This window comes from Vulpes lagopus, chromosome 1, assembly GCF_018345385.1.
Source record: "Vulpes lagopus strain Blue_001 chromosome 1, ASM1834538v1, whole genome shotgun sequence".
NCBI classification, from domain to species: domain Eukaryota; kingdom Metazoa; phylum Chordata; class Mammalia; order Carnivora; family Canidae; genus Vulpes; species Vulpes lagopus.
Window position 1 is genome coordinate 122,830,595 of NC_054824.1, and position 26,288 is coordinate 122,856,882.

The window sequence follows — 26,288 nt, forward strand, 5'->3', positions numbered from 1 at the left end:
TAACTAGTAATTGCATTGAAACTTCTCCACTAACTATTATCCTTGCTAAAAATAATATTTTAAATACTCTTTATTAGGGTAAGGAAATTCCTGCCTGTGTTTTTTAATCATGAAAATATGTTGAATTTAAATTTTTCTGCAATTATTGAGATAAACATCTAATATGCCTCCTTTAAAGTGCTAATGTGGTAAATTCAATTTCTTGAGATTGAGGCTACCTTGCATTCTTGTGACAAAATCAGTTTAATATAGTATAAAATCTTTTAACATAGTGAATCTAGTTTGTTAATATGTCCTTTAAATTTTTTAAATATAAAATAGCCTAAATTTTTCTTTTACTATCTTTGTCTGGTTTTAATATGGAGAGTATACTGGACTTATTAAATGGAGTGTCCCTTCTTTTTGTATTTTCTGGGACAGCTTTGGAATTATGTGTATGCTCTGGTATTTTCTTTGTGGGAAGGTTTTTGACAACTTATTAAACTCTCTAATGTTTATGGAATCATTCTACTTTTTTATTTTTTATCTTGAGCCAGCTTTGGTAACATACTATTCTAAGACCATTTCTATATAATCAAATTTATCCAGCTATTAGTATAAAATTATTCATAATAGTCTCCTATTTTTTTATCTTGTGCATTTTGGATTTTTTTAAATAAAATTTAAAGTTGAGAAATAGCCTATACTAAACTGCTATAAACTTAAGTGAATTGCTGGGTGAAATTTTACATACATATGTAACAACACTCTAATCACCACATAGATCAAGATATGGAACATTTCTAGGACCCAAAAGAATCCCTTTTTTCCTTTTCCACTTCATACCATCCTAGAGCTAACTGTTCTGACTTTGATCACGACAGATTAGTGTTGCCTATTCTTATACTTTATAATAATGGAGTCATGTACTAGTAGTATGTGCCTGGTTCCTTTTTTTCAACATTGTGTTTATGAATCACTGATATTGTTATATAGCAGTTCATTCTCCTCTGTTGCTGTGTAGTATTCCACTGTGTGAATGGAATGAGTTTATACCATAGTATGAATGTATTTATTCATTTTATATTCACAGACATTTTGATTAACTCTAGCTTGAACCTTATGTGTACAATCCACTATAAATATCTCTGTTCATAACCTGTGGTAAATATTCACACTTATATCTCTTAGATACAGACTTTAGAGTAGAATTTGTGAGTCATAGAGTTGGCCAGTATTCAACTTTGGTATATATTACCCAGCAGTATTTTTAAAGCACCTGTACCAAATTACACTGCCACTAGTAAAGCAAGAGAGTTCCAATTGCTCTCCATGCTTGCAAAGTAAGAATTTCTGCATTCATTTTTATTTCAGTCATTGTGGTATACGTAGTGGCTCTCCTACTATCTTTTAAACTTCTGCACATATGATGTTATGGCTCCCTTTTCATTATTAATATTATCTATTGTTACTTTTTTAACTTGATTAATTTCACCAGAAGTTTATAAATTTTGTTAGTCTTGTCATAGAACTAGTTTTTTACTTGGTTGGCCTCCTTGTTGTCAATTTTCCATTTCATTACCTTTGTTCTTTGCTTTATTATTTTCCTCTCTTCGGTTTTATCATGGGCTTGTTTTCTTGTTCTGTTTCCAATCTCTGAAGTTGGATGTTTAGCTTATGGATAGCATACCTTTTTAATTTTCTAATATGTATTCTTATGTTATAGCCATGTTTCCTCTAAGTCTTGTTTTGTTTCCATCTCACAGGTTTTGTTAGATAGTTTTCTTTCCATTATAGATTCTTTTAACTTCTCTTTTTATGCCCTCTTTGTTCTGTGTGTGTTTTTAATTTTTACATTTATGGAGATTTTTAAAAAGATAATTTTTTTCTTGTATAATGTAGTGACCAGAGAATGTGATTTGTGTGAACTTGGGCTTCTAAAATGGTTGAAACTTGGACAGCCCGGGTGGCTCAGCGGTTTAGCGCTGCCTTCAGCCCAGGGTGTGATCCTGGAGTCCCGGGATCGAGTCCCACATCGGGCTCCCTGCGTGGAGCCTGCTTCTCCCTCTACTTCTCTCTCTCTCTCTCATGAATAAATAAGTAAAATATTTAAAAATCATAATAAATAAATAAAATGGTCAAGACTTCTTTTATGATAGGCATAGCATGAAAGGGAGCAGTCAGTGTGCAAGGACAGACATGACCTGGACAAAGGATACAAGAGATGCAAACAGCAGACACAATACAGTAGCTTGAGAGTGGTCGATCCAAAAGGTTAGTAGAGAAGAGTGGGAAATACAAGCAAAGTTTCATATAAGAGTAACTAGAAGAAAGCTGAACACTGTTGAAAACTGGGGGAAGAAGAAATTATGATTTGATCTGGTCAAAGGGCTAGCAGAAGGCATTATTGATAATGTCAAACAGTAGCTGAAAATCCAAGACTGGGCCACAGAAGAGGGTCGACATTTGAAATTTGATATTTTAGTCATCTGTCCTGGGGTACTAACTAATAGAAAATAAGTAATAGGAAATGAGGGTGGGGGACGAGAAGGGCAAATTAAGGATAGAAACTTCAACAAAAAAATGTGGAAAGGTGAAAACAAACAAAAAGTATAAATAAGGATATGGCTATTTAAGCTTTTTAAAAGTACTTGGCAATTTGTAGGGAAATTTCTAGGAAGATAAAGTACATCTAATAGAAAATCCCATCTCTATAGGTGAGTGAAGCATTAATGTAATAAGAGATCCAGAATGCAGCTCTTGATTTTCTTTCATCATTCAAAGTCATCTTGAATATTTACTAATTTCCACCTGAACACCATATAGACCGAAATGTAAAATGCTCCCCCTAAACAGAATTCTGCTGCTACATGGGATGACTCTATGCTCTTTTGGCTCAGTACTCAAGGAACAAATATGATGTGCAATTCAAGATTCATGGTTGTATACAAAAACACTCCTATTTCTGAATTTCATATGTTCTAAAAAGACATTGGAGCCATATGGAGCACATCAGCAAAAAAAAATCCAGAACTGGAAACAAGTACAAAAAATGTAGGGATGGTAGTGGAGGCAAGTTTAATGTGTTTAATGTCAATGCTAGGTAAGCATGGCACTAGGGACAAAGAGTGGATGTGAGGCAGGTGCTTCCATGACCCACACCCTGGTATTTCTGCCAGAGGTCATTAACTCCCTGTACTAGTACACTCTAGTTGCCAAACAAATATTGAAAACAACAATAAATCTGAACGTTGCAAAGCAGCTCACTCTAAATCGAGAACATCTTGAATCTTAAAAATGTATTTGATCATGTAAATTGTCTACTTATTATTTTAAAATATTAAAATATTATTTACCTAGAAGCTTACCTAATTTTTGCTCTTCTAACTTAGCAAAACTTAGAATTGGCAATTTGAAATATAAAAACTTAAAATCCATCCTTATGTGGGAATTTTAATCGCATAAAACAAAAGAGAACTGTGGAACTTGAATGGGTTCTGAATTACCACCATGTACAATGCCATTTTCAGGATACGAACCATAAAGAAAGAATACTGACTTCAAGTAAATCAATTGGAGAAGGACAATCATCATATGGTTTCACTCATATGGGGAATATAAGAAATAGTGAAAGGGATTAAAGGGGGAAGGAGAGAAAATGAGTGGGAAAAATTAGAGAGGGTGACAAAACATGAGAGTCTCCTAACTCTGGGAAACGAACAAGGGGAAGTGGAAGAGGAGGCGGGTGGGGGGATGGGAGGACTGGGTGACAGACACTGAGGAAGGCAATTAACGGGACAGGCACTGGGTGTTATACTACATGTTGGCAAATCAAACTTCAATGATGTGTATATATACATATATATATGTATAATGCTGACTTCAAGAAATGTACAACAGACCTTCACATTGAAAATGATTGTCCAACTGTTAGAAACTTCAGGCCTTTTAGCTTATTTTAATTTTTTAAATCAAACCTGATTTTAAAGCATGCAAGAACTTTTGGGTAAGCTTTATATCTCTACATATCAGTTACTAGATATACATGCATATACATCCAGAGACCGAGTATATACTATTCTGCCATTTATTCAACTGATACTGATTGAGACTTTATGACAAGCATGTTGGGAAATAAACAAGTAAAAAAAATATTATTTTAAAAGGAGATCCTAAGGAAGAGACTAACTTTGGTAAAATTTTGTGGGGAGGCCCATCTGACTGATGAGAAAGGTGCAGACAGGCTGACTGGCAAGAGGAGCCCAGATAATCCAGCAGTTCATGTGAAGCTTTGGAAGCAAACCCCAACTCAGGAGGCCAGGAGGCCAGGCACATTGTGTGAGGAGAAGCCACCCAGCAAGGTGAGGGCAGGCAGCTACAGCCAGATTGGGGGTAGCTTCACAAACTGGAAAGGTGGGGGGCTAGGCTTATATTTGAGTGACATGGGGAAGCCTCTGAAGAATGTTAAGTGACTCCATGTAATTCACATGTCTGCTGGACAATGCAGCACGAGAAATGGCCTGGAAGCAGGCAGAAGATGGACAGGGATCCAATAGGAGACTACTGCAGCATCCAGACGAGGATCGCAGCCCAGACCATGAGGATGGCTTTGGAGACGGAAAGACATAGACGGGATACTTGTTAAAGGCAGAGTCAAGAGAGCCAGTACTTATTAATAGATTAAATGTGGGGAATGAGTAAAAGGGAGGAATCAGGAATGACTCCCTAATTTCTTGCTTGAGTAATTGGGTGTAGGGTGGTTCCCTTTACTCAAACAATGGAAGTCTGGAAAATGAATAGGTTTTAGGAGAGAGAATCAAGACTTTAGACTGTACTCATCACACTTCAAACATCTAAAAGAGATTCAAAATGGAAAAGTCAAGCTGCCAGTAGCACACAATAATCTGAAACTAAGAGGAGGTCTAGGCTCTGAATAGAAATTTGGGAATTCATAGCATAGAGTTACAGCCACATGAATAAATGAGATGCCTCCTGAGAGAGTAGACAGAGAAGAAAAAGAGGGCCAAGGATGAGCCTCAAAGAATCTCTGCACTTTTAGAAGCAGCATGGGAGGAAAGACCTCCATAGGCCAAAGTAGGAAGAAAACTAGAGAGAAACGCAATGAAGTCTGAGGTGCATGTTGAGGAAAGAGCCTTCTGCTCTGCATCACACTACAGGGATGATGGAGATGGAAAGGCTTTCTCTGGAACCCAGAGACCACTGGCCACCTTGGTGAGACCAACTACAACTTCTTTGGGAAAGCAGGCCTTGAAGGAGAGGAAGATAATAACTAGAAACTGATGCAACATCAATGACGATGGAACATCCTGAGTCCAAATGGGGTAAGAAAGTGTAGCTAATGATCCTATAGTTAACACACTCAGGACAAGAATGCACATTTATCCAACACCTTCTAGATTTCTGTCACTGTACCAGGTGGCTCGTGCATGAAAAAAGACCAAATGGCCAGTTATCCTGCCATACTACCATGTATGGGAAAAAGCTCTGGGAGAGCCACCAACCAGACACAGGTCCAGGAAATGCATCCACAGAGGCATCTGCCTACCGTAGGCCTGGCACTGGCACTGTCATAGGTATTAGAAATATGAGATTGAGTAAATTCTTACCCTGAGGGATTCATTGGAAGAGAAATGTCAAGAGGTAATTATAAAGCAATGTGACAATTTTTGTATATTTATGACATATTGTACACAGAGAGCATTCAAGGGAAAGAGAGATGTTTGTGGTGGGAAGTCAGGGTCATAGGAGGACTTCTAGAGTAGGTGACCTCCAAAGAGAGGCTAAGTTGGACAGCCTTTTGGAAGGTGGAGGGTTATTGGGAGGAGGGAGATTATCTGGGTAGAGGAGACAGTGCAGTCTTAGTGAAACACAGAGGCAGTGTGTCTCACATTATATTTCACAATAGAAGGATATTATACTATCCTATAAGGATGGAGGTAGTGACTTAAAGTGTTTCAAATAGGGAGGGACATGCTATTCAGGTTTGTGTTTTAGATGGACTGTTCTGGCAGCTTTGTAGAGATGGATTTGAAGATGATAAGACTAAAGTCCATGGGAACAATTAGGAGGCTGCTTCAGTAGTTTAGTGAAAGATGATCAGAGATTGAATTACAAATGTGGTAAGGCAATGGAGAGGAGGGGATTGATTTAAGAAATATATATGAGCTGGAAATAGAGATCACTTGATGACCAACTGGATGTGGGGAAAAGGGAGACAAGAAAATCAGTGGCTTCACAAGTGAAATAGAAAATGTGAAAAAAGAAGCAGGTTCAGAGAAAGGATGATGAGTTCAGTTTTGATCCCACTGAGTTTAAAGTGTATGGAAACATGTGAGTGAATCTATCCAGCAGGCAGCTGTGTGTATAGGTCTGAATATCAGTGGAAAGGTGTAAGTCATAGATACCATTTTTAAAATCAGTTTCAACAAGAGGTAATTCACATATCAAAATTCACTAATTTTACATTGGGTGAGTATTAATAAATGCATACAGTTGTGTAACCACCACCATAATCAAGATACAGAATATTTCCATCAGCCCCTGAAAGTTTCCTCCTGCATTTTGGAGACATCTTTTGGAAAGTTATCCATAAAAATGTGGTAGCTGAAGCCATGGGAGTGGAGGAGGCCACATGGAGGGGGTATGCAGAGTGAGAGTAGGAACAGGGCACAAACTTATAGGAGCAGACAAAGAAGGTAGGCTACAGATCAGTCTATTGTGGGACCCGGGAGGGGGGAGCCAGAGGTTTGATAAAGAAGAAATGGCCAATAGTGACAAGTAAAACAGTAGGTAAACTATAATAAGTTCTCTTAAAAAACAAAAAGCATTGCATTGGTCAATTGGATTGACAGAGACTTAAAGAAGCCAGCTGCAGTAAAGTGATGGAAGCAGACAATCCCTTGCAGTGGGCGGGAGAAGTGAATGACAACAGGAAACAAGACAGCAATTACAGAAAGGATTTTATGGAAAGAATACGGATGAGACAGCAGCTAGAGGAAAGTCCAGTGGATTTATGAAAAGAGATTCTTGAACCTGGAGTTAGAGAGCTGGATTCTCAGAGCTCCTTGCTACCACTTACTAGCTGTGCCATCTTAGATCTCAATTTATCTGGGTCTGTTTTGCCATCTATACAATAAGGCAGCAAAATGAGATGATCTCCATGGTCCCTTCTGGCTGAATCTGTGGCACTTGCATGAGTACCCAGCAACACAGACACAATATGATACCCTTGCAGGAGCAATTTCAATGAATGTGCAGAGATGGTGTGAGCTGAAATGTGAGTGAATAACCCCTTGAAGAAACCCAGCTATCAGACGTCCTGGAGAAATGGAAGCAGAAAGACACACACTTCTAATGTCATCATAAGAAAACACTTTAAGGTCCAAATGAGGCAGAACTTGATCAGGCCAGCCAGTGTAAATGAAGTCCAGAAGAACTAACATTTATTCAACACATAGTAAATTTCAGTAACTCTGCAAGGTGTTTCATGTCTGAAAAAATCTAGATTTTTCTTCTCATGTCAGGTTAAGCTCTACCATTTATGGAATCATCGCAGGTATCATAGGTGATGCATAAATGTATATCATACTCGATCTCTGAGAGCCAAACGGAAATGAATAGGTTCCCCCAAACATTTTATTCAAAACAAAGACTCCATAGCAAATTTAGATTGATAATTATAGGATTTGGCACAAAGAAAACATGTTCACAAATTCGGAAAGCATTATGCAGAAGAAAAGGGGTTCACATTCAGATCTTTTGTCTTCAATTTCAAATTTCCCCATTACATGACAGCTACCTACTATTATCCTCCCGTAAGTGTCATGTGCCTTGTCTTTCATCCATTTCTTGGATCACATGCATTGCATTTACACAGTACTTATCCTTCCTTAGATTATATCTAAATCCCTTTTAAATAGGTAATCTAGTCTCAACCAAAAAACATTCTTTTCAGTCTTTGAAATACCCATTCCAGTGTCTACCAATATCCCTATGTGATCACAAGTCATAGTCCAGAAAAAAATCTAATCTTGCTCTTGACAATATCTGGGTATCCAGGTTTTATTATGTCCTGTGGTCTTCTTTTCTCTTCTGAAGTCTCAATCCTCAGCAAGAAGAAGAGATGAAAATACCACCTACAGCACTAAGTCCTTCATTCCTACCTAGGACACTGAAGTCAGGAGACATACATGCCATACTTCTTTTTGTGATAAAATTTACTCCCACATGGCATATTTGTGTTTTGGCAAAGACTTATGTAATAGCTTCTCTTTTTACCTACGTGGTAAAAAATTTACACGATACACAGAAGTCACAGAAGCTTAGCTTGACTAACAAAGAATGTAAAGAAATTAATTTTTATTACATGTCTTTCTCTTGCTAAGGCATTACTTTGGGGCTTGTTTATGTAAAATTTCATATATGTTTAGACAATGTTCTATGTCAAGTCCAAATAATATGGCCTACTGTATATTTTTAAGTGCAGAGAATATCAGAAAGGAAGTAACCACATGAAATTTTATGACTTAAATAGTATAATGAAGGAAAAATAATAACAATGATAAAAATGCCAAAAAAAATTAGTGAACTTTTGAAGTACAAAGGAAATATGTACAACTGAATCCTATTATCTGGTCAGATAAGGACACCACTACAAGCTCTTATTAATCAGCCTTAATAAGGAGATATCCTCCTGTGTAAAGAGTCACTTTTAATCCTCGGCATCTAGGTGCTTAAAAAACACTATTGTAAAAATCACAATTAGGGGCACCTGGGTGGCTTAGTTGGTTCGCACCTGACTCTTGATTTCAGCTCAGGTTATGATCTCTGGTTCGGGGGATCAAGCCCTGTGTCAGGCTCTGCGTTGGGCATAGAAACTGCTTAACATTCACTCCTGCTACCCTCTTCTCCCAGCTCTCTCTCTCATAAATAAATAAATAAATAAATAAATAAATAAATAAATAAATAAATAAATAAATCGATAGATAAATAAATACATAAAATCTTATAAATAAAATAAATAAAATAAAAAGGAATTACAATAGTAAGTAATTAGTATTTACAAAATACTAAGAAGTACTTTTACAAATATTTTATACATTATTCTATTTAAGTGCAGGATATAGTTAAACTTCATCATTAAGATTTTAAGTATAATTAAAACTTGACCATCCCCTAATGATAAGTTCTCTCTAAGCCAGTAATTCTAACCAAATTAACGTGTAAAGACTATTCATATGTCCTCCTTCATTTAAAAAATAAATCTCACCTCAAGTAATATAATAATATATGGTAATTTAGGAACATCAGAAAACATAAGCCAGGAACAGGTACATGCCTTTCCACAATCTACTAAGAAACAAGAGCCCAATTTTGCTTGATTTTAAGTGAACATACCACCACAATCACACACACACACGAATACAGTCATTTCAAATCAATTTTGTGCACCATTTAAATTACACATGAATATACAAACTCCTCTCTACTTGTTAAGTGTAGCAAAATCGAACTGGGGGGAGAGGAGTAATTTTCTGCATAAATGTTTTTCTAAAATTCTAGTGCATAAGCATCTTAAAAATAAGACTTTTTGGGGACAACTGGGTAAATTTGAATATGGACATCTTATAGTTGACATCACAGATCTATTTGATTTCCTTAATTGATTTAGTTAATTGCCTTAACTAATAATATTATGGTTAAATAGAAAAATATCCATCTTCTTAGAAAGATCATGATGTCTAAAACTTACTTTCACGTGGTTCAGGTTAATAAAAAGGTTGCAGAGAGAGAGAAACATGACAAAACGTTCATATCTGGTAAATCTGCAATACTGGATATGAATACACACACACACACACACACACACACAGGATCACTGTGTTATTCCTTTAGCTTTTCTATAGGTATAAACACGTTTGAGATTAAAAAGTTGGAAAATAGTAATTCACTTCATATGATTATAACTACCAAAAGAAACTACCAGATCCAACATATGAGCCTTGAGCCATTATCAAAACTATGCTCTTCCAGCTGTCCTCATCAGTTTGAAAGGACTTCATTTATTTAAATGAGAGAAAGGTGCAGATTTACTTGGAAGGAGAGAAAGGAAAGCAGCTTCAAAGTTTGGGAGCTTGCCTGTCACGCAGATGCCATATTTCAGGAGGATGGGCTCTATGTCAGTCTTCCCAGCTCTCCCCTACCAGCTGACTGATGGCTATCTGCAGGGACATGCAGGGGGACCTCCAAGGGGGTGTGAGTGTGGAGACAAGATAAGGAAAATGCAGTGACCCCAAACTGAAGGGAGATAGATCTCCCTGGGGTTTTCATTTGGATGGATCTCCAGATAGGGGCAGGTAGGGAAGTGGAAAGAACGCTAAGAAACCAGGTGATAAAGCATAAAGAAATTATAATAGAATGAGCCATCCTCTGCTCAGCTTCAAGGACGGGTGACTTATAAAACTATTTCGTTGTAAATGAACTTATTTTTCATACTCATTATTGCAAAGAAGGCATGAAACCACTCTGAAACTAAGAAAAAAAATCCACTTTAATTTTGAAACCCAAACCCAGAGAGTGAGGACTTGGGGATATTTAAGGGGAAGCCTTTAAAAGGAACATTAGGCACGTGGCACTTGCTAAATGTCGGGGCTTTTAAAAAATCCTGTTGTGAGAAAATATTTTGCTCACCACCCAGAAGACAAAGAGAAACAGTGAGTGTTGACAACATGGTATTATAGAGCCACCCTTACCCAATTTGTTACCCACAAATATATATATTCTTTTTAATTTACTCTAAGCCAGCATGTTGGCCCATAGCATCTTACTTTTATGTCATTATCTCTCTACCATACACACAAGTCATAGCTGGGGATTTCAACTTGCGGTGAAGCTACGCTGAGATTCCAGATCTCAGTGGTGCTGGCATGAGCGCTGATCTCTTCAGTCATAGAGAAGACAATATCCTAGGGAGACTGGAATTAGTCCTATTTTGCACCATTCGAGCCAAAATGCTGCTTATCAAGAAGCAAGTAATTGCTGGCTAATGGCTATGGGGTGAGGGGGGGTACCCACTGCATTTCAATCTAAGCATCTCTCGGCACACGACAATAAATAAAGCTGCAGAAAGCGTACACATTGAGTGGCAAGGGTTTCTTGAGGAGGTTAAAGAGCAAAGAGTAAAAAGGCAAGTTACCTCATCCGACTGGGAGGGACTGATTCTGGGCATTGGCGACACTTGTGGAGTTTTCAACTGTGTGCTGTTGCTATCTGGCACAAGCTCTCGGTGGACCGTTTGGATGTGGTTCTGGAGTTCACTTTCAGACTCAAACTTAACGTTGCAGCTAGAACAGCGAGTCTTCAGTCCCCCTGCCTTGCCTTTCCCCTCGATGGCACTGAGATTCTCATTCTGGCCCAAGCCCGGCCTATTCGTGCCGGGAGGGATGTTGATGCCTGGGCTGCCACTCTTGCTGAGATTCACACAGCCGGCGCACAGACCATATGGCAAGCCGTTGATGTCAAGTTTCACCAGATCTTGCTTGGAACGGAACTCTTTGAGGCAAGATGCACACTTGTACAGTTTTTGGACGTGCTGGCCACGCCCCGTGGTCTGGACTGTGGACCCATTCCCGGTCTTTTGCATGTGAAATGTCCCGTGGATTTTGAGTTCTAAGGTGGAGGTCACTGTCTGCATGCAGACCACGCAGCGAAATCCCGTCAGGGAATTCCGCAAGTCAGGGTGCATTTGGCAATGCTCTAAAAACTCCTCTTCACTCTGGAGAGGCATCTTGCAAATCCGGCAGTTTCCGGTGTCGAGACTCTTACTGTGTGTGACTTTGTGTTCGGTAAGGGTCAAAAGGGAGGGAAACCGCTCTCCACAAATAGGGCACATGTAGTGTTTGACAGGGCCGAGGTGGGTCTGCATGTGTTCACGGAGGCCGTTTTCAGAGAAGAAGGTTCGAGAGCACACGTTACACTTATAATTCCCCTTAATGAGCTCGGCTTTCTTCTTCACGATGGCACTCTCTCCGGGCCTGATGTTGTGGTCTCGGAGCTGGTGGTTCTGCAGCAGAGTCTCCATGGTGTAGGCAGCCCCACAGATGTCGCACCCATACATAGGCTCCGAGGTGTCCACATCTTCTTCGCTGCCGTCGTGACTGTTGTGTGACTCCTGGCTGTTGGTCAGCAAGGTCTGCAGCTCCACCTCCTCCTTCTGCACTTGCTCAGAAGCCCCATTCGTCCCACAGTTGGGAGTCTTGGTCTCAAAGACGCAATGCTTTTCCCGCAAGTGTTTCTCCAGCAAGATGATGGCATGGAAGGCTTTGCTGCAGAATTTGCAATTGTACTTCTTACTGTGAGTGGTGATGTGGCACTGCAGCTCCACCTCAGTGCCGAAAGACTCCCCGCAGAAAATGCACTTGTGCACCTTCCCCTGGTTTTCCAGGTGGTTGTGTTTCACGTGGAGCTGTAAGTCAGTCTCATTGCGGAAATCCCAGTTGCAAGACGTGCACCGGTAGACCTTCTTTTCGTTACTGTGCTTTACGGCCAGGTGGAGTTGAATGGAGACTTTTGAGTCAAAAACCTCTTGGCAGAGGGTGCACCGGAAGAAGACAAACGTGTGCATGTCCAGCAGGTGCTTCTGAAGGTCGTCCACTGAGGTGAACTGCTTATCACAACTCTCGCAGATATAATACGTTGAGGTGATCATAAAATGGATGGTAACATGCTTCAGCAAGGATTCCTGGTTGGGAAATTCCTTGTTGCACTGTGGGCAGGTCAGTTTTGGAAGCACGGTGTCAAGATGAGTTTTTAGGTGAGTCTGAAAGCTATCTAGGGACGTGTACTTAGCACCACACTGATTACAGATGTATTCTCCAGCCGGACGCGCAGGCGCACCTCCCACCGCCTGCATCATCTTAAGAGACGTCTGCTCTATGGCCACAGGAGATAAAGGGCTCAAGGCCCTGGATTTCTTCCCATTGTGAATATAATTCAGGGCCAAGGGAATGTTCTTGTGATTCTCTTTGATATGTTTGTTCAGTTTAAGAACGCTGTTGAATATTGGCGAATTTGTACAGTAAGAACAAGAATAGACTTCTACTACTGGTTCTTTTGGAGTTCCGAGAACTGGAGAGCCAAATCGGGAGCCACTGAGGTCACAATGGACCTGTCTTATATGCTCTTCTAGGGAAGAGTCAGTGAGAAACCCCATGTAGCAATGGGGACAAAAGAACGCGTTGCTATCCTTAGCGGCAGGGTTTGCAAATCCGTGAGAACATCGGATGTGCTCCTGAAGGGTGTTGAGGTCATTGACAACTTCGGAGCAGAAGTTGCACTGGTAGACTATGGCAGGCATGGCAGAGACAATCAGACCGGGGTCCTGAGCTTCATGCACTTGCTTAAGATGTTCGTTTAGGTTATAGAGGGAGGGCAACACCTCTAAGCAATACTGACAAATATGGGCCTGTTCTGGCTTATCTAAATGCATAGTTTTCAGGTGAATCTGCAGAACTGCCAGGCTTGAAAACAACTGCTTGTTGCAGTAAATACAGCTATAGGTAACTTTTGCCTGTTTACTTGAGGGAACGGTCATGTCAGGGGTTTGCTGAGCAGCCCGCTTCCTCCCTCGACTCTTTGGGATGGGCGGGGCAGCTTCCACCATGGTTGAGCTGTCCACTGAGAGGTTGGAATCTGGAGTCGTGCTGGACACGGAAGTGTAGCCCACCGTGACCAGCGAAGGGCTGTTGCTGTGGTTGCACGACTCCGGTTGCTGGTGGCTATCCATGTGGCTGTACAGTTCCTCAACCGTGTGGAAAGTCTCTGAGCAAATGCTGCAAGAGTTCTTCTTCTCCCCACCATGCACCTGCTCCATGTGGTTCACGAGGGAAGTCTCCTCCACAAAGAGCTCATGGCAGTAGATACACTGGAGGGCCGCTCGGTCCTCGTTGGGGGAACACTCGGGGTGGCACTCGGCGATGTGCTTCTGGAGGTCTTCCGGAAAATCAAAGCCTTCCTCGCACTGACTGCACTTCTGAGTGTCCTTCATCTTCCAGTCCTCCATCCTGGAGCCAGACTGGGACCCGTCCTTGTTCCGCTCGTGAACCTGCATGTGTCCATGTAAGGAACTAGAGGACAGGAACCCACGGCGACAAATGGCACATTTATATGGCTTGTTGGACGTGTGAGTCTTTAAGTGGATCTTCAAGTGATCACTTCTGGAGAATGCGGCATCACATTCACTGCAGTGGTATTTCTTGTCCCCTGTGTGGAGTTTGATGTGGCGGTCTCGACTCCGCTTGTGTTTGAATAGCCGACTGCAATAGGTGCATTTGAAAGGCAGTTTGTCACTATGACTCTGCTCATGGTGCTTTAGGTAGCTGAGGCGGCTAAAGGACTTGTCACAGAATTGGCATGGGTATGGGAGTCCAGGGCCACCTTCTTCCTCTCCAAAATCGCAACCTTCTCCATGGCTAGGGGAAGTCTGGTCCTTGCTAGAGGGCGAGGAAGCTGGCCAAGAGCAAGTGGGATCATCTTCAACGTCCACTCCATCTGCAATGAGAAGCAATGGAACATGTCATCTTAAGTGTTGAGAGCTCGATGGTGAGTTGACCCTACCATCTCAACAAGTGCTGTCAGATTGTCTAGAACCTTTCGGAGGGGGAAAATAAACTGGAAGGACAAAAGGTTCGAGTGGAACACTTCCAGATCTAAAAAGCCCAAAGCTTTTATTCTACGTTGACTTTTTACTAAGTTGTAAAATATAAAAAGATATTAAATAGTTCTATGTCTAAATTGCCCTCTTTTATTACTTTTTTATCATTTTTCCTTAGAAGCAAGGTATATATTACACATCGACAATTTTATTAAAATGCAGATTTTAATATATTTAATGTTTCTTCTGTATTCATTCTAAAATGATTTGCATATTGTGTGAGCATCTGAAGAACCAAATGAAAAGAGGAAATATTACAGGAATGATTTAAAATTAATGCAGTCAACCCAGATGTCTAATATTTAATAAAAAATTCCCTCTGCATTTTGCTTGTTTTTCTATAAAAAGGCAATTCTGAAGACCAAAATCTTTTATGGGGTTCTTATTGATACAGACCTTATTGCTTTCAGCAAAAAAATATTAAAAAGTAAGCACATGAAGGAAGAGAGAGAACACAATAATAATTACGTCTTGTGTAATGAAAGACAACCAGGATTGCTTCAATAACTGAAAGATTCGAATACCATAGGCCAGAAAATGGATTATTAAATGTTAGAAGGGTACTGCTAGATATTACATGTGGGTAGGATCAGTCAGGATCAAGAAAAAATGAGAGTTTCACAAGGGCCAGATTGTAACAGTGTATTTTGTTTGGAAAGTTCAAGAGGTGGCCCACCATTTCTTCCTTTTGCAAAAGCTTCAGCAGCATGAACTTCCTTAGCCAAACAGGACCTGTGCTTTGAGGTGAGCAGAGACAAAGCGACTTGTGAAAAACTGGAAACAGGAAAAGTGATAAATGATTATGGTAAATGCTGAAAGATTTATGAGTAACAAAAAGAAGACAAACAACACTGAGAGCCAGATATAACCTTAGCAAGTTACCCCTAAAGTAACTCTACCTTGTATTAGGTGTTTTTTAACTATGTTCTTGGCAGACGTGCACTCCTATTTCTGTTGCTTTCTTAACGTCCAAGTGGAAAATAAGACCTTCTCTAATAGGTTGTAAAACTTCTTTTTTGCTTTTCAAGACAATCCATCATGCAGGAGAAGAAATTGTAAAAGCTTTTCACTCTCCAAAAGAGCAAGATTTTTCATAAATGCAGACAAGACCATTGAGTGGAGCTGGTGGGCATAGTGATTCTACTAGGATAATAGGCTCAGTTAGAATAGTATTAGGATATTCTAATAAAATTCAATTCGAAAGTGACCAAATACGTTTTTAAATTCTTCAAAGCTGAAGATCACGAGCAAGCTATATTATTAACACAAAAGTAGAAACTGGCAAGCGTTATGTAAACAAATTCCATGTCTGCTTTCTTTAAGGTAACAAGATTTTACTAGATTATCAACCTCTTGCTTATCCACAGGAAACAGATGAGGATCATTCCTTTCCTGCATCTAGAAACTGATGACAACACCATCTCACTATCAATGCCAGATGGCAACCATCTAACTCTGAGAAAACAACCAAACACCATTCCTGGATCCCTGCCCACTGCAACAAAGCTTCGCAACACAAGTTGAAAATCGCATGATTTTGCATCCTCATTTATATGAGTCTATTACCCAACATGTTTCCAGCATAAGAAAGGGTCTGATAATTGTGGGTAGGATTTAAATTTAAAGGTGAATGTGAATGCATAGAAAGAACATAGGCAGATAAACTTAACTCACCATCAAATAGAAAATTTTTAAAATTTCAAAACAAAAAACTCAATCGTGATTCTAGCTTTCCTTTTAAAAAACTGTTAAGTCACCTAAAGATGGTGTCCCTAAAACAAACCAAAGTTTTAAAATATTTCCCTTATTAAGTGAAAATTGCTATTTATTAAATTTGCTTAGTATTCTAGGTAAAAAATCTACTATATTTCACAGTTATCTTAAAAGATGTATCTCATTGTTTCACTGAAAAATATTTTCGAACACATCATCTCATTGGTACAGTTGGGAAAACAGTGAATCAGAATTTGTCATGAATCTAGACTCAAAGAAAATAACTACTGACCCTAAAAAATTTAGCAAGTGAACTTATTATTAAATTGTAGATTGTGTCTAGGCATGATATATTATTATACAAATGTACAAAGAATTACAGAGCAACAGACCATTATAAATAGTGTGCAGTCCCTGATACCAATCTTAAATCAGGTTCTTGTCTGTGGGCCATGCCTGACTATACCCTATTACATAACTGTTCTCTTAAGCTTGTAAATTTCAACATGTCAAGTGAGTCGAGGGGTAGGATCAAGTTTTTCTCAACCAGGATTCAAGGGAGCTGGAAAGCCTTTTCTTCTCTCTCTCCGATCCCTATTATTTGGTCTTGAGGGAAAAGAAAGTGAAAATCACAGATGATGTGTCTTTGTAACTGAAATACATGGAAAGAGAGTTAAAGACTCAGAAGGCTTAAGCTGGGGGATGGAACAAACCAAGCAGAGTAAGAAGTTTGAGCAGGGAAGGCTACTTTTAGAAAAATAAATAATGGTTTCATGAAAGGCTGATTTCTATTTTAAAATCTAAATTGTAAGAAACTCATTTGCTGGTACTCTAAACGGATGTGTGCTCCCAGAGACACACAAGGAACTCACTGACAAAACTCCCAGGGGGGTTGTTCCACGCTCCAAGGGTACTCGTCTCCCAAGACTTTGGTGGTGATGGTGGTGTTGCCAACATTCTCTGAGGTCTACCTAAGTCTTTGAAAGCTGCCTGTCCCCATTAACTTTAGCTTTTTGGCAGTCACCATGCAAACTACATTTAGATGGCTAATATATATTTGAACAATCTCAAGCTCTTTTTTCACATGGAAGAAACTATGGAGGATTCTCCAAGTGCTGGTTTCTGAATCAACTTGAACTCTTTTTTTTCCCCCCTTCAGCACTAAGTGCTACTTACAGGAATGTCATTCTGTGTGATGGCAGGTTTTCTGCATTTCAATGTGAAGTACTTAACATGTCCATGTTAAATTTTAATTTTTGGAATCAGTCACTTCACACTAGGTGACTCTCAGAGAACTGTAGCTCTTACAGCCGGAAAAAAACAAACAAACAAAAAAACATACAACTTTCCTGGAAACCCGCTCCGTGGCCTAAAAGTCTATTTAAAGATGCAAATGTGTGTGCATAGTTAGTGCAGATGTTTTTCTACAGCAACTGTACTTGCTGAGTTTCACCATTTCCATAAAGCACATTAAAACAAGTGTGTGAACACTCCGAGATGAAAGTCTCAAACACTCCTGAGACTTTCAGTGGAAAGTAGAGCCGCCTGACTTTTCTCCAAGCAGACAGGAATGCCCATGATTCAGCAGCCTGAGTAAATAAAAGAGGTCCTTATTTCCTAATTTTGCTGGCTGGCCACACTGCAGCAGCCTCTGTGATCCTGCCAAAGGGGATGCAGAACTGGAACTACACCCAGCCGCTGAAGGCCTGTCTTTGTTAGCCAGCCAGGCTTTCCCGACCATCTTCTGGCAAAAAAACTGCCATATCCTGCAAGGAAGACCTCCATCTCAGGCTTGATGGTTCTCCAGTCTGCCTAAAAGGACGAAACAACAGATTCTGCAGAGTCTGTGTCGGAGGAGGACAGCTGGAAACTCAGTTAGCGGTGGAGCAACACCTGTTCGGTCATATTTATGGGGAAATGTGCTCACTAACAGAAAAGTGAAGTCATACTAGAAGAAGGTATTCCACAGAAAAAAGGCACCAGAGTACAAAGTACCTTTGTGATATAAGCCACTGGCCCCTTATGGGCTAACCTAGGGAGGAGAGTGCAAAGACTGGATGTGGCTTTTATCCTGGCTGCGGGGGAAGAGCAGACAAATACACCAAAGAAGGGCTGATTAGGTGCCAATCAGGGACCTGACAGTCTCAGTTTATAGCCTGCCAGCTGAGAAATGCTGAGGGTCCTGGCCACTCTTTGGCTTTCGAGTCTAATTGAAGTAGCCAATAAAAAAAAGAAAAGGAAAGAAACGAGATCAAAGAAGCAGAAAGAAAAGACGTGCGGAAAGGTTTGGGGTGATGCCAATGCTTCTTTTGTACCATTAAGTATGTCTAGTGTTAAGATACATGTCTGCTGAGGGCAGGGACCACATCTTCCAAGAATGTTGACTCTGTAACAATATGGACAATCTGAAATTATTAAGGAGAAAGTAACATAAGGTGGAGTGAGTCACTGTAGATGTTAAAGAAATTAACCAAAGCTCTGGAGTTATGGAAACTTCGGATACTTTTAGTTCCTCACAAGGCTGGGCCTTCAAGAAGCTGGCTTACTGATATCCTTCTGCTACCTGAGTTCATTCACTGTAACGGCAGAGTACTCTCTGCATTGCCCTTCAGGGACTCAGTATCATGTGTGTGCAAGTGCCACACAGCAAGGTTCCTTAACAGGGACAGGATTTACATCAATGGTTAGTTTTCAGGTGAAGAAAAACACAAATACTGACAGGTCTGGTACCTCTGTTTTCAGGAGCGCAATGATTCAGAATGAGAATGGAAAGTCAAGAGTCTGGAGTTTTATTTCTAGCTTCATGACTTAGTGAGTGACCTGGCCAAGTCATTTAATCTGTCCCTACCTAGGTACTTCACCTGCAATATGAAGATAATAATTCTTGCTCCTTATCCTCTGGGGTGTTACAGAGATTAGCGATTGTTTCTGGGGCACCTATCATCCCTGGAAAGAAAAGCTGCATATGTAAACAAAAAGATTTACATGTGTGGCATGCATTTATTTTTTCACACGTAAGATTCTATGTGTATAGTATAAGCATATTTTAACATTTTCCCTCTTTTAATGAAACTACTGGAATAGTAGCTTTAAGGACTGGCCCAATGGAAATCTACAGTGCTTTATGCATTGTACATTCAACCACCAGGAAAATAAAACATAAATAGTTGGTGATATCTAAAAATTAATGGACCATAAATCCATCCCGACTTTGTTCCAAGCATTAAATTATCATACATAAGATATAATCTTCGGTCTTCACAGACAGATAACCTTGGAACAGGTATTCTGGTATGTAATTCTGAAGCCAAATATGTAATTTTCAAAATATCTCTCTTCTTATAAAACTAGCAGTACAATCATTGCATTACTTAACATCAAAATAAGTTCATTTAGAAGGTGATCTTTTAAGTGGTGAACAATAGGTTAAAACATGAGACCAAAGCAAATTTCCAGATTATACCCTCCATTGGCTTAAAATGATTATTTCTGCCAGCACGGACCCTATAGGAGCAATTTTGAACTTTCACATTAAAAAGTGTCCCAAGTCCTTTTTTCATTCATCAATTACCTGAGCTACCTTAAGAGAAGCAGAGAATTCCGAGGGGAATACACAGTTGTGAGCAAAGACTAAGAGAAGTTAGGCACCACTCAAAGAGAACGGTGTCTTGACATGTGTGTTTAATAGACACAGGTAACAGAGATTCTTCTCGTGTTAACCTAGGGCTATCACAGCAACAATTTTACATCACCATAACTAAAGCCATCTAACCAAATTACACAATACAATTTTAAAGCAGTGGTTTTTGATGGCTAAAGGATAAGGTCACTCTAAATAAACCATTATGCATTATCACACAATTGCTTCCTTTTATTCTCAATAGAAATGTCAACAGTTTTAGAAAAGCTGCAATTTTAATGATAGAACTTTCATACTTTTTGTAAAAATCAACAGCCCCTACATGAAATTCACTTCTTTGTCATAAAACTTATTTAATGACCTGAAAATGTATACTCTTAACTAGGTGTTCAAAAGAGAAATGTAAACTTTAATATTATTTATAATTCACAGGTGCTTTTAAATTCTGTAATATTCAAAATTGTTCTAGAAGGACCAATTAAATGCATTAACAGTTAGGTTATGAGGGAAAAGAGTGGTCACCCATTAATGATAGCAGCTGCGGGGAGCAGAAATTGGTGGTGCACATCTTTTTTTTTCCACAGTATTAAGATGAATTCCAGAATCAGAGCTCACTTTTCCAATTTAAAAAAAAAGAAAAAAGAGGCTCACTTTCTCCAACAATCCTTTAATGCTTCAGATGAGCCAACATAAGAGGTAAGAAGTTGTTATCACTCCCTCACTGCCCTCCGTGGGTCTTTATATCCACGCTGTCTCTTTCGCCAGACACAGTTCTGTTTTGTGTGCAGAGAGAAGTACAAATGTTTTGCTTACTGTTGCTTAAAGTTCACTTGAACAGACGGAGCTCAATGAATTCCATCTTCTGCAGCCAAATTAAACAGAAAACAGTGCATTCTTAAGCAGTTCACACTTAACTCCACCTCTCAAATCAGAGGAAAAAGCTGACGCGCAACCAGTTAAAGAACAGTCATCATCTCCCTCACGGAAATCGAGACGTCTTTCTGAAGCCAGACAGAAGGAAAAGTGGTTTCCATTTATGTGGGGGGTGAGAACTGCTTTACTTTTTCTATCTTTTGGCTCACTTAAAAACATATAATAACTAATGATAAGCATCAACTTTTTGGCATTCAATAATTGGCAGTTGTGTATTACACATCTGTGTACGGGGTTGCGACAGGGAGCGTTCTACATTATTTAATATGTTTCTCTTTCCTTGAATAATGACAGACATCATCAAGTCTGCTTTCTTTTCATCTCTACTATTTTGGGTTAGAAGGCATGTTGTAGTTACTTTCTAGTCTTGTATTTATATCTGACCTCACACCACAAAGAATTTGAAGCAGTTCTCCATTGCTTATTTTGTTCAGCCATTTAACTAGCTTTTATTAAGCATCTACTATGTGTTTAGGTCTGACATTAGATTATGCACTCTAGGAATTCCTTATTTTTTTTTAAGTTTTGGCTTCCTTAACTATATAATACCAGAAAAATGCCAGCCTGCCTCATCATTAATATAATAAGAATCAAACATGATATAAAAAAGCTTTTTGAATGTTTAAAAAAGTACTAAATTGCTGCTACTACTACTATGAAAGTCAAAGTTTCCTTCAGGTTGTAACTGACAAATGTGGAAAGAGTACAAAGGAAAAGAAATTATAATTTAGTTGATGCTTTCTTCATATTCAAATTCTAAACCTTTTTTTAAAAAGACTTATTTATTTTAGAGAAAGAGAAGGTGGGGGAAGGGCAGGAGGGAGAGAGGGAGAAAGAGAGAGAGAGAGAGAGAATCTTAAGCAGACTCCATGCTGAGGATGAAGCCCAACCTGGGGCTTAATCCCACGACTCTGAGATCATGACCTGAGCTGAAACCAAGAGTTAGACGCTCAACCAACTGAGCCACCCAGGTATCCCAAAAATTCCAATAATTTTGAAGGTAAATCCTTTAAACAAAAGGTGTAGTTGTTTAAAAGTAGAAAATAAACAAAAATACCCAAAAAATCTTATGCTATTATGGTTATTTTGAAAGCCAATGTGTACTAGCTATACCCTAATAGCTGCACACACTAGCAAGTTGTGATTAACTCATCCGCAGAGTAAAATCCCCATAATGGAATGACCTGCACTCAAAAATCTTAGAGCTACATTACATGGTTCTGACACCAGCCCTATGTCTCACTGATGAGATTCTCAGCAAATTTATCAGTGCTACCATGTTAATCATTAATAATTTTACATTAACTTCTTCACTGGAGGAGCATAAGGCAAAAAGGAATTCTTCCATTAAGGACACTAAGCTTGAAAATACTTTTATTAGTGAATGATGGATCTCAGAAAGTTCATTCCACTGTGTTAGTTTTTTGAAGAACTGCCACAACCCACTAGAATTTTCAAACAAAGCAATGAGATTCTCTTTCAAAGAGGAATCTAGTCTATCAGAATATTTTGTCATATTATAGTCTACTGAATATTTTCTAACATGTAGGCTTTGGTCCAAGGTTGGCAAACTTTTGGTCACAAGGAATTATAACGGTCCTCAAATGATGTTCACTCAAGCTGAATTTCAGCTGTATTATATCCACTGCACAGTAAAGCTGACATGAATTTCCAGCAGTTTAAAAAGGCCACACTATATACTTCACTGCAGATAAAGCCACTGGAGAATACAAAAGTGTTGAAAGGCTAAAATTTAATTAATGACCAATTAGCACCCCCTGTGGGTTCATTGTGCAGTAAAGTGATAAATACGGTGTGCTAATATAGAAAAAACTGTTACAAAGTTTAGGGGGAAATATTACTACAACTATCTATTATCTATGTCAGTTTGACATATTATAATACAATGGACCTCAGTGTTCTTGATTGTGATGTTCATGGGCCTAAAGTATGAGAAAGGCCCTTAAGGTCTAGGACAAGTCATCATTTTTTTATTTCAATGCACAGGGTTTGACTCACACTAGGTTGTCAGGTTGAAGTATAAAACCCAGTGCTCTCAGATAGCTAGTGAGCGCACCTAGCCCACCACCGGGCACCTGCAACTCCAAGTAGTCTGTTCATCTACTCCTCAGCCAGTCCTGATGCATTTTACAGGGAAGTTACATATGACGTTGATATTAACAAATTGGGGGATACTGGACTATCTTGAGACTTTGTGCATATGAAGAGATCTACGGGAGGACAAATCATCAATGTGCCCTACAGGCTAGAGTTTTATGGTGTTTCAACAGAATCATTAACTTTTACATTAACACTTAAATAGTAAAACTAAAACTGAAAAATGAGGTCAGATCCCAAGTAACCTGTATGATATAAAGAGTCCTTTATTTCAAATGAGATACTGTTTGGTAAACTGTAAAGAACCTGTCTATTTTCTTAAAGTAACTCTAATTAGGCTATGACAAAATATTTCTACCCAGATCATACAGTATCAAATGCCCTTAGTCACACAGTTTCTTTTTTCTTCCATTTACCTAATTAGGTAAAATTTGCATGAGGCAATCCTGAAAATAAGACTGATTATCAATCTGATGGATTTTCCAGGTACCTTATTCTCCCATTATTTTCTATTTCTCACTCTTGGTTCAGTTTACTCTTCCCTCGGAACTACCTGAAAATAAATATAAAAATTAAATCCATAGCAGTTCATTCCATCATTTTTTTTCTTGTTAATAGTCCTGGTAATTTATTTATGGGAGCAAATCTCAGTCAAAACCATAGTAATGTGTGTATGTTTGCCTGTTTATGCAGAGTTCACTAAAATGTTCAGAATAGACTAATGATTTATGCTAAAGTAATTTTTGAAATATTTTTGCTATTTCTTATTACAAAGGTGTTAATCATAGTAATGTGCCCCTTAACATGAGTCAATGCAAAATCATGTCTTATTAAAACACTTCACTAAGGGACATCTTTATGACACTACTTTTTACAATTAATATATATTACACACAATTACAATGTTTTAATTAAATTCTATATTGTATGTTGATTATATAGATTTACATATTATAAAAACTGAGATGGAGTGTCTTGCCAAATATTCTAAAACGAGTGACAAAGTCAGGCCCCAGAAACCCCATGAAAATTCCTTATAATATTACTTCATTTTGTCTACATCCAAGGTAATCTTAACATAACAGACAATGTGTAAGAATCCAAGGTAGTGTGGCCATAGTAACAAGTCAAGTAATAAAGCTGGCTGGAGCCAGGGGAAGCAGTGGGAGACCCTCATCTGTGCCTGTTTCACAACAACATGTAGACATCTATCCCCCTGGCACCCAACATCTAGGATACAAGCAGTGTATACAATTCCACGGAAAACTTAATGATTTAAGTAAGAGTAAATTAAGAAATTCAAGTCAGGTAATAAGGAATTTGATATGTATTTGCTTAGTCCTCATGTGAAATGCACCAATTCTGAACCATAATTTTCATGGAGAACATTTATGACAGTGTTTTTTACCTTTGAAGAGGGCGATATGGAGAACAACACATGTCTGTGTATGTCCAAGGTTTACTGGTATGACCCTCTGCAAGAGCATGTTTTGAATACTCAGGGACTTTAAAACCTACTAACACAGTTCTGGGATCCTGACCGACTCACTGCTGTCTGTTAGAAAGGGCTGGTTTCTGAATCTTTACCAAGCCTCCTCCAACATCTGAGCTCTGTTCTTTTCTCTACAGATGACCCGATGTTGTTTGGCATGGGTTATGCACACCTCTGGGTCTGACTTGAGGGATCAAAGGAAAGAAACTAAGTGAATTTGATTGAAGCCTACAACCTAAAGTCAAGGTTGTCATTCCTCACTTTTCTTATATATGAAACATAAGATTGAAGATCTGTGGGAAGTCTTAACCTTCAGAAAAAAAAAGTATGAATTTTACCAACAAACATACTGGTACATACTGGTACTGGAACATACTGATCAATGAGGGAGAGAGACCCGTGATAACCTCGCGCTAACAGGAGTAGTTGATGGTAGCACTAAAACCTGAACCTGAGTGCTGTGCCAAGGTAAGTAGACTTGGTCCATGCACGAGATAACCCTCCAAGTGTATCCTTTCCTCCCTGTCCCTGCTAAAACAATCACCTCAAAGGCCACCAAGTCTTTTAGTTTTTAATGAGTAAATAATAAACTTAAAAATGGTGTTTAACACTGCTCATTTTCTTTTATTAAAGACTTGTTTTTTCTATTACAAAACTAATTCATGGTAATTGGCATGTTTGTGTACACACAGAGGAAAACAAAACCATCTAACACTGCTATGAATCCATAACCTGCTGTTGACAAGTCATGACAGTCTATTTCTTAATCTAATTTCACTTCTGGCTACTGGCTACAAGATCCTTCTCTCTCTCTCTCTCTCTCTCTTTCTCCCCTCCAGTTCTCCTTAACAGTGGGTCTCCTTCCTTGCCTCTCTTCTTTCTATGCCCTTCTCTGAGCAGGGGTAGAGGGGTGGCTCGGTCAGGTCAGGTATTGGCAAATAAAAGCCGAAGAAAAGTTTCCACCAAACAAAGCTGTAGTCAGCTTCCCCTTCCTCATGCTCTGTCTCTTGAGACACATTCCCCACCATTCATCCCAAAGAGGGGTACAACAATGGTGCCTACTCACCTTCCCCTAAGTGGTCCTTCCTCAATTATTATTGCAGTTACCATGACTCTACACAACAAAACCAAAGGTTGACCCTCTGCTTCAACTGCATCATCCCAGGCAGTGTTTCTTAGTATCATCCATCACCTCCTGTTCCCCAATCACCCAAACTGTCTGTTGAAATGTGGACTCCTAGGCTCTATTCCCCAGTGCATACCGACAATGAACTTCTGGGGATGGGAGCCCAGAATTCCCTGTTTTTAGCAAGCTTCAAGGTGCTTCCCTAGCACTCCCAGGTTTGAAAACCACTGCAGAATCTTTCATTTCCCCTAAATCATTCAAGTTCTCTGCTTAAAGTTTGCTACACTCAGCCATGCCTTTTCCATATTTGCTGCTCCGCTCTAGAACAATGCTGATGGTGGGCTTTCCCTCCCTCATTCAAAAACCACATGGAATCGAATCCCAGCTCTTCCAAGAAGCAGCCTTTACAAAAAGAAAACATCATTATCTCCTTTGCCTTCCCATCCCCTTAACAGTCGCCCCTCCCACTTTCGGCAGGCCTCCCAGCTTCAAATCTTTCCAGTGTAAGGTCCAGTTAGCTCCCATAAGTTATTCCTCTCTGTAGAAGTGTTGTTGG

At 39.3% G+C, this 26,288-nt stretch overlaps 1 protein-coding gene across 7 annotated transcripts in view; it reads right to left on the reverse strand.

The window, feature by feature from the left end:
- ZNF521 (zinc finger protein 521) overlaps positions 1 to 26,288 on the reverse strand; it is a 275,252-nt gene that overhangs the window by 145,062 nt on the left and 103,902 nt on the right. For all 7 annotated transcript variants that reach the window (XM_041773263.1, XM_041773286.1, XM_041773255.1 and 4 more), the window contains one exon: positions 11,195 to 14,547. In XM_041773263.1, coding sequence (XP_041629197.1) covers positions 11,195 to 14,547 — 3,353 coding nt within the window. The remainder of the gene's footprint in view (positions 1 to 11,194; positions 14,548 to 26,288) is intronic.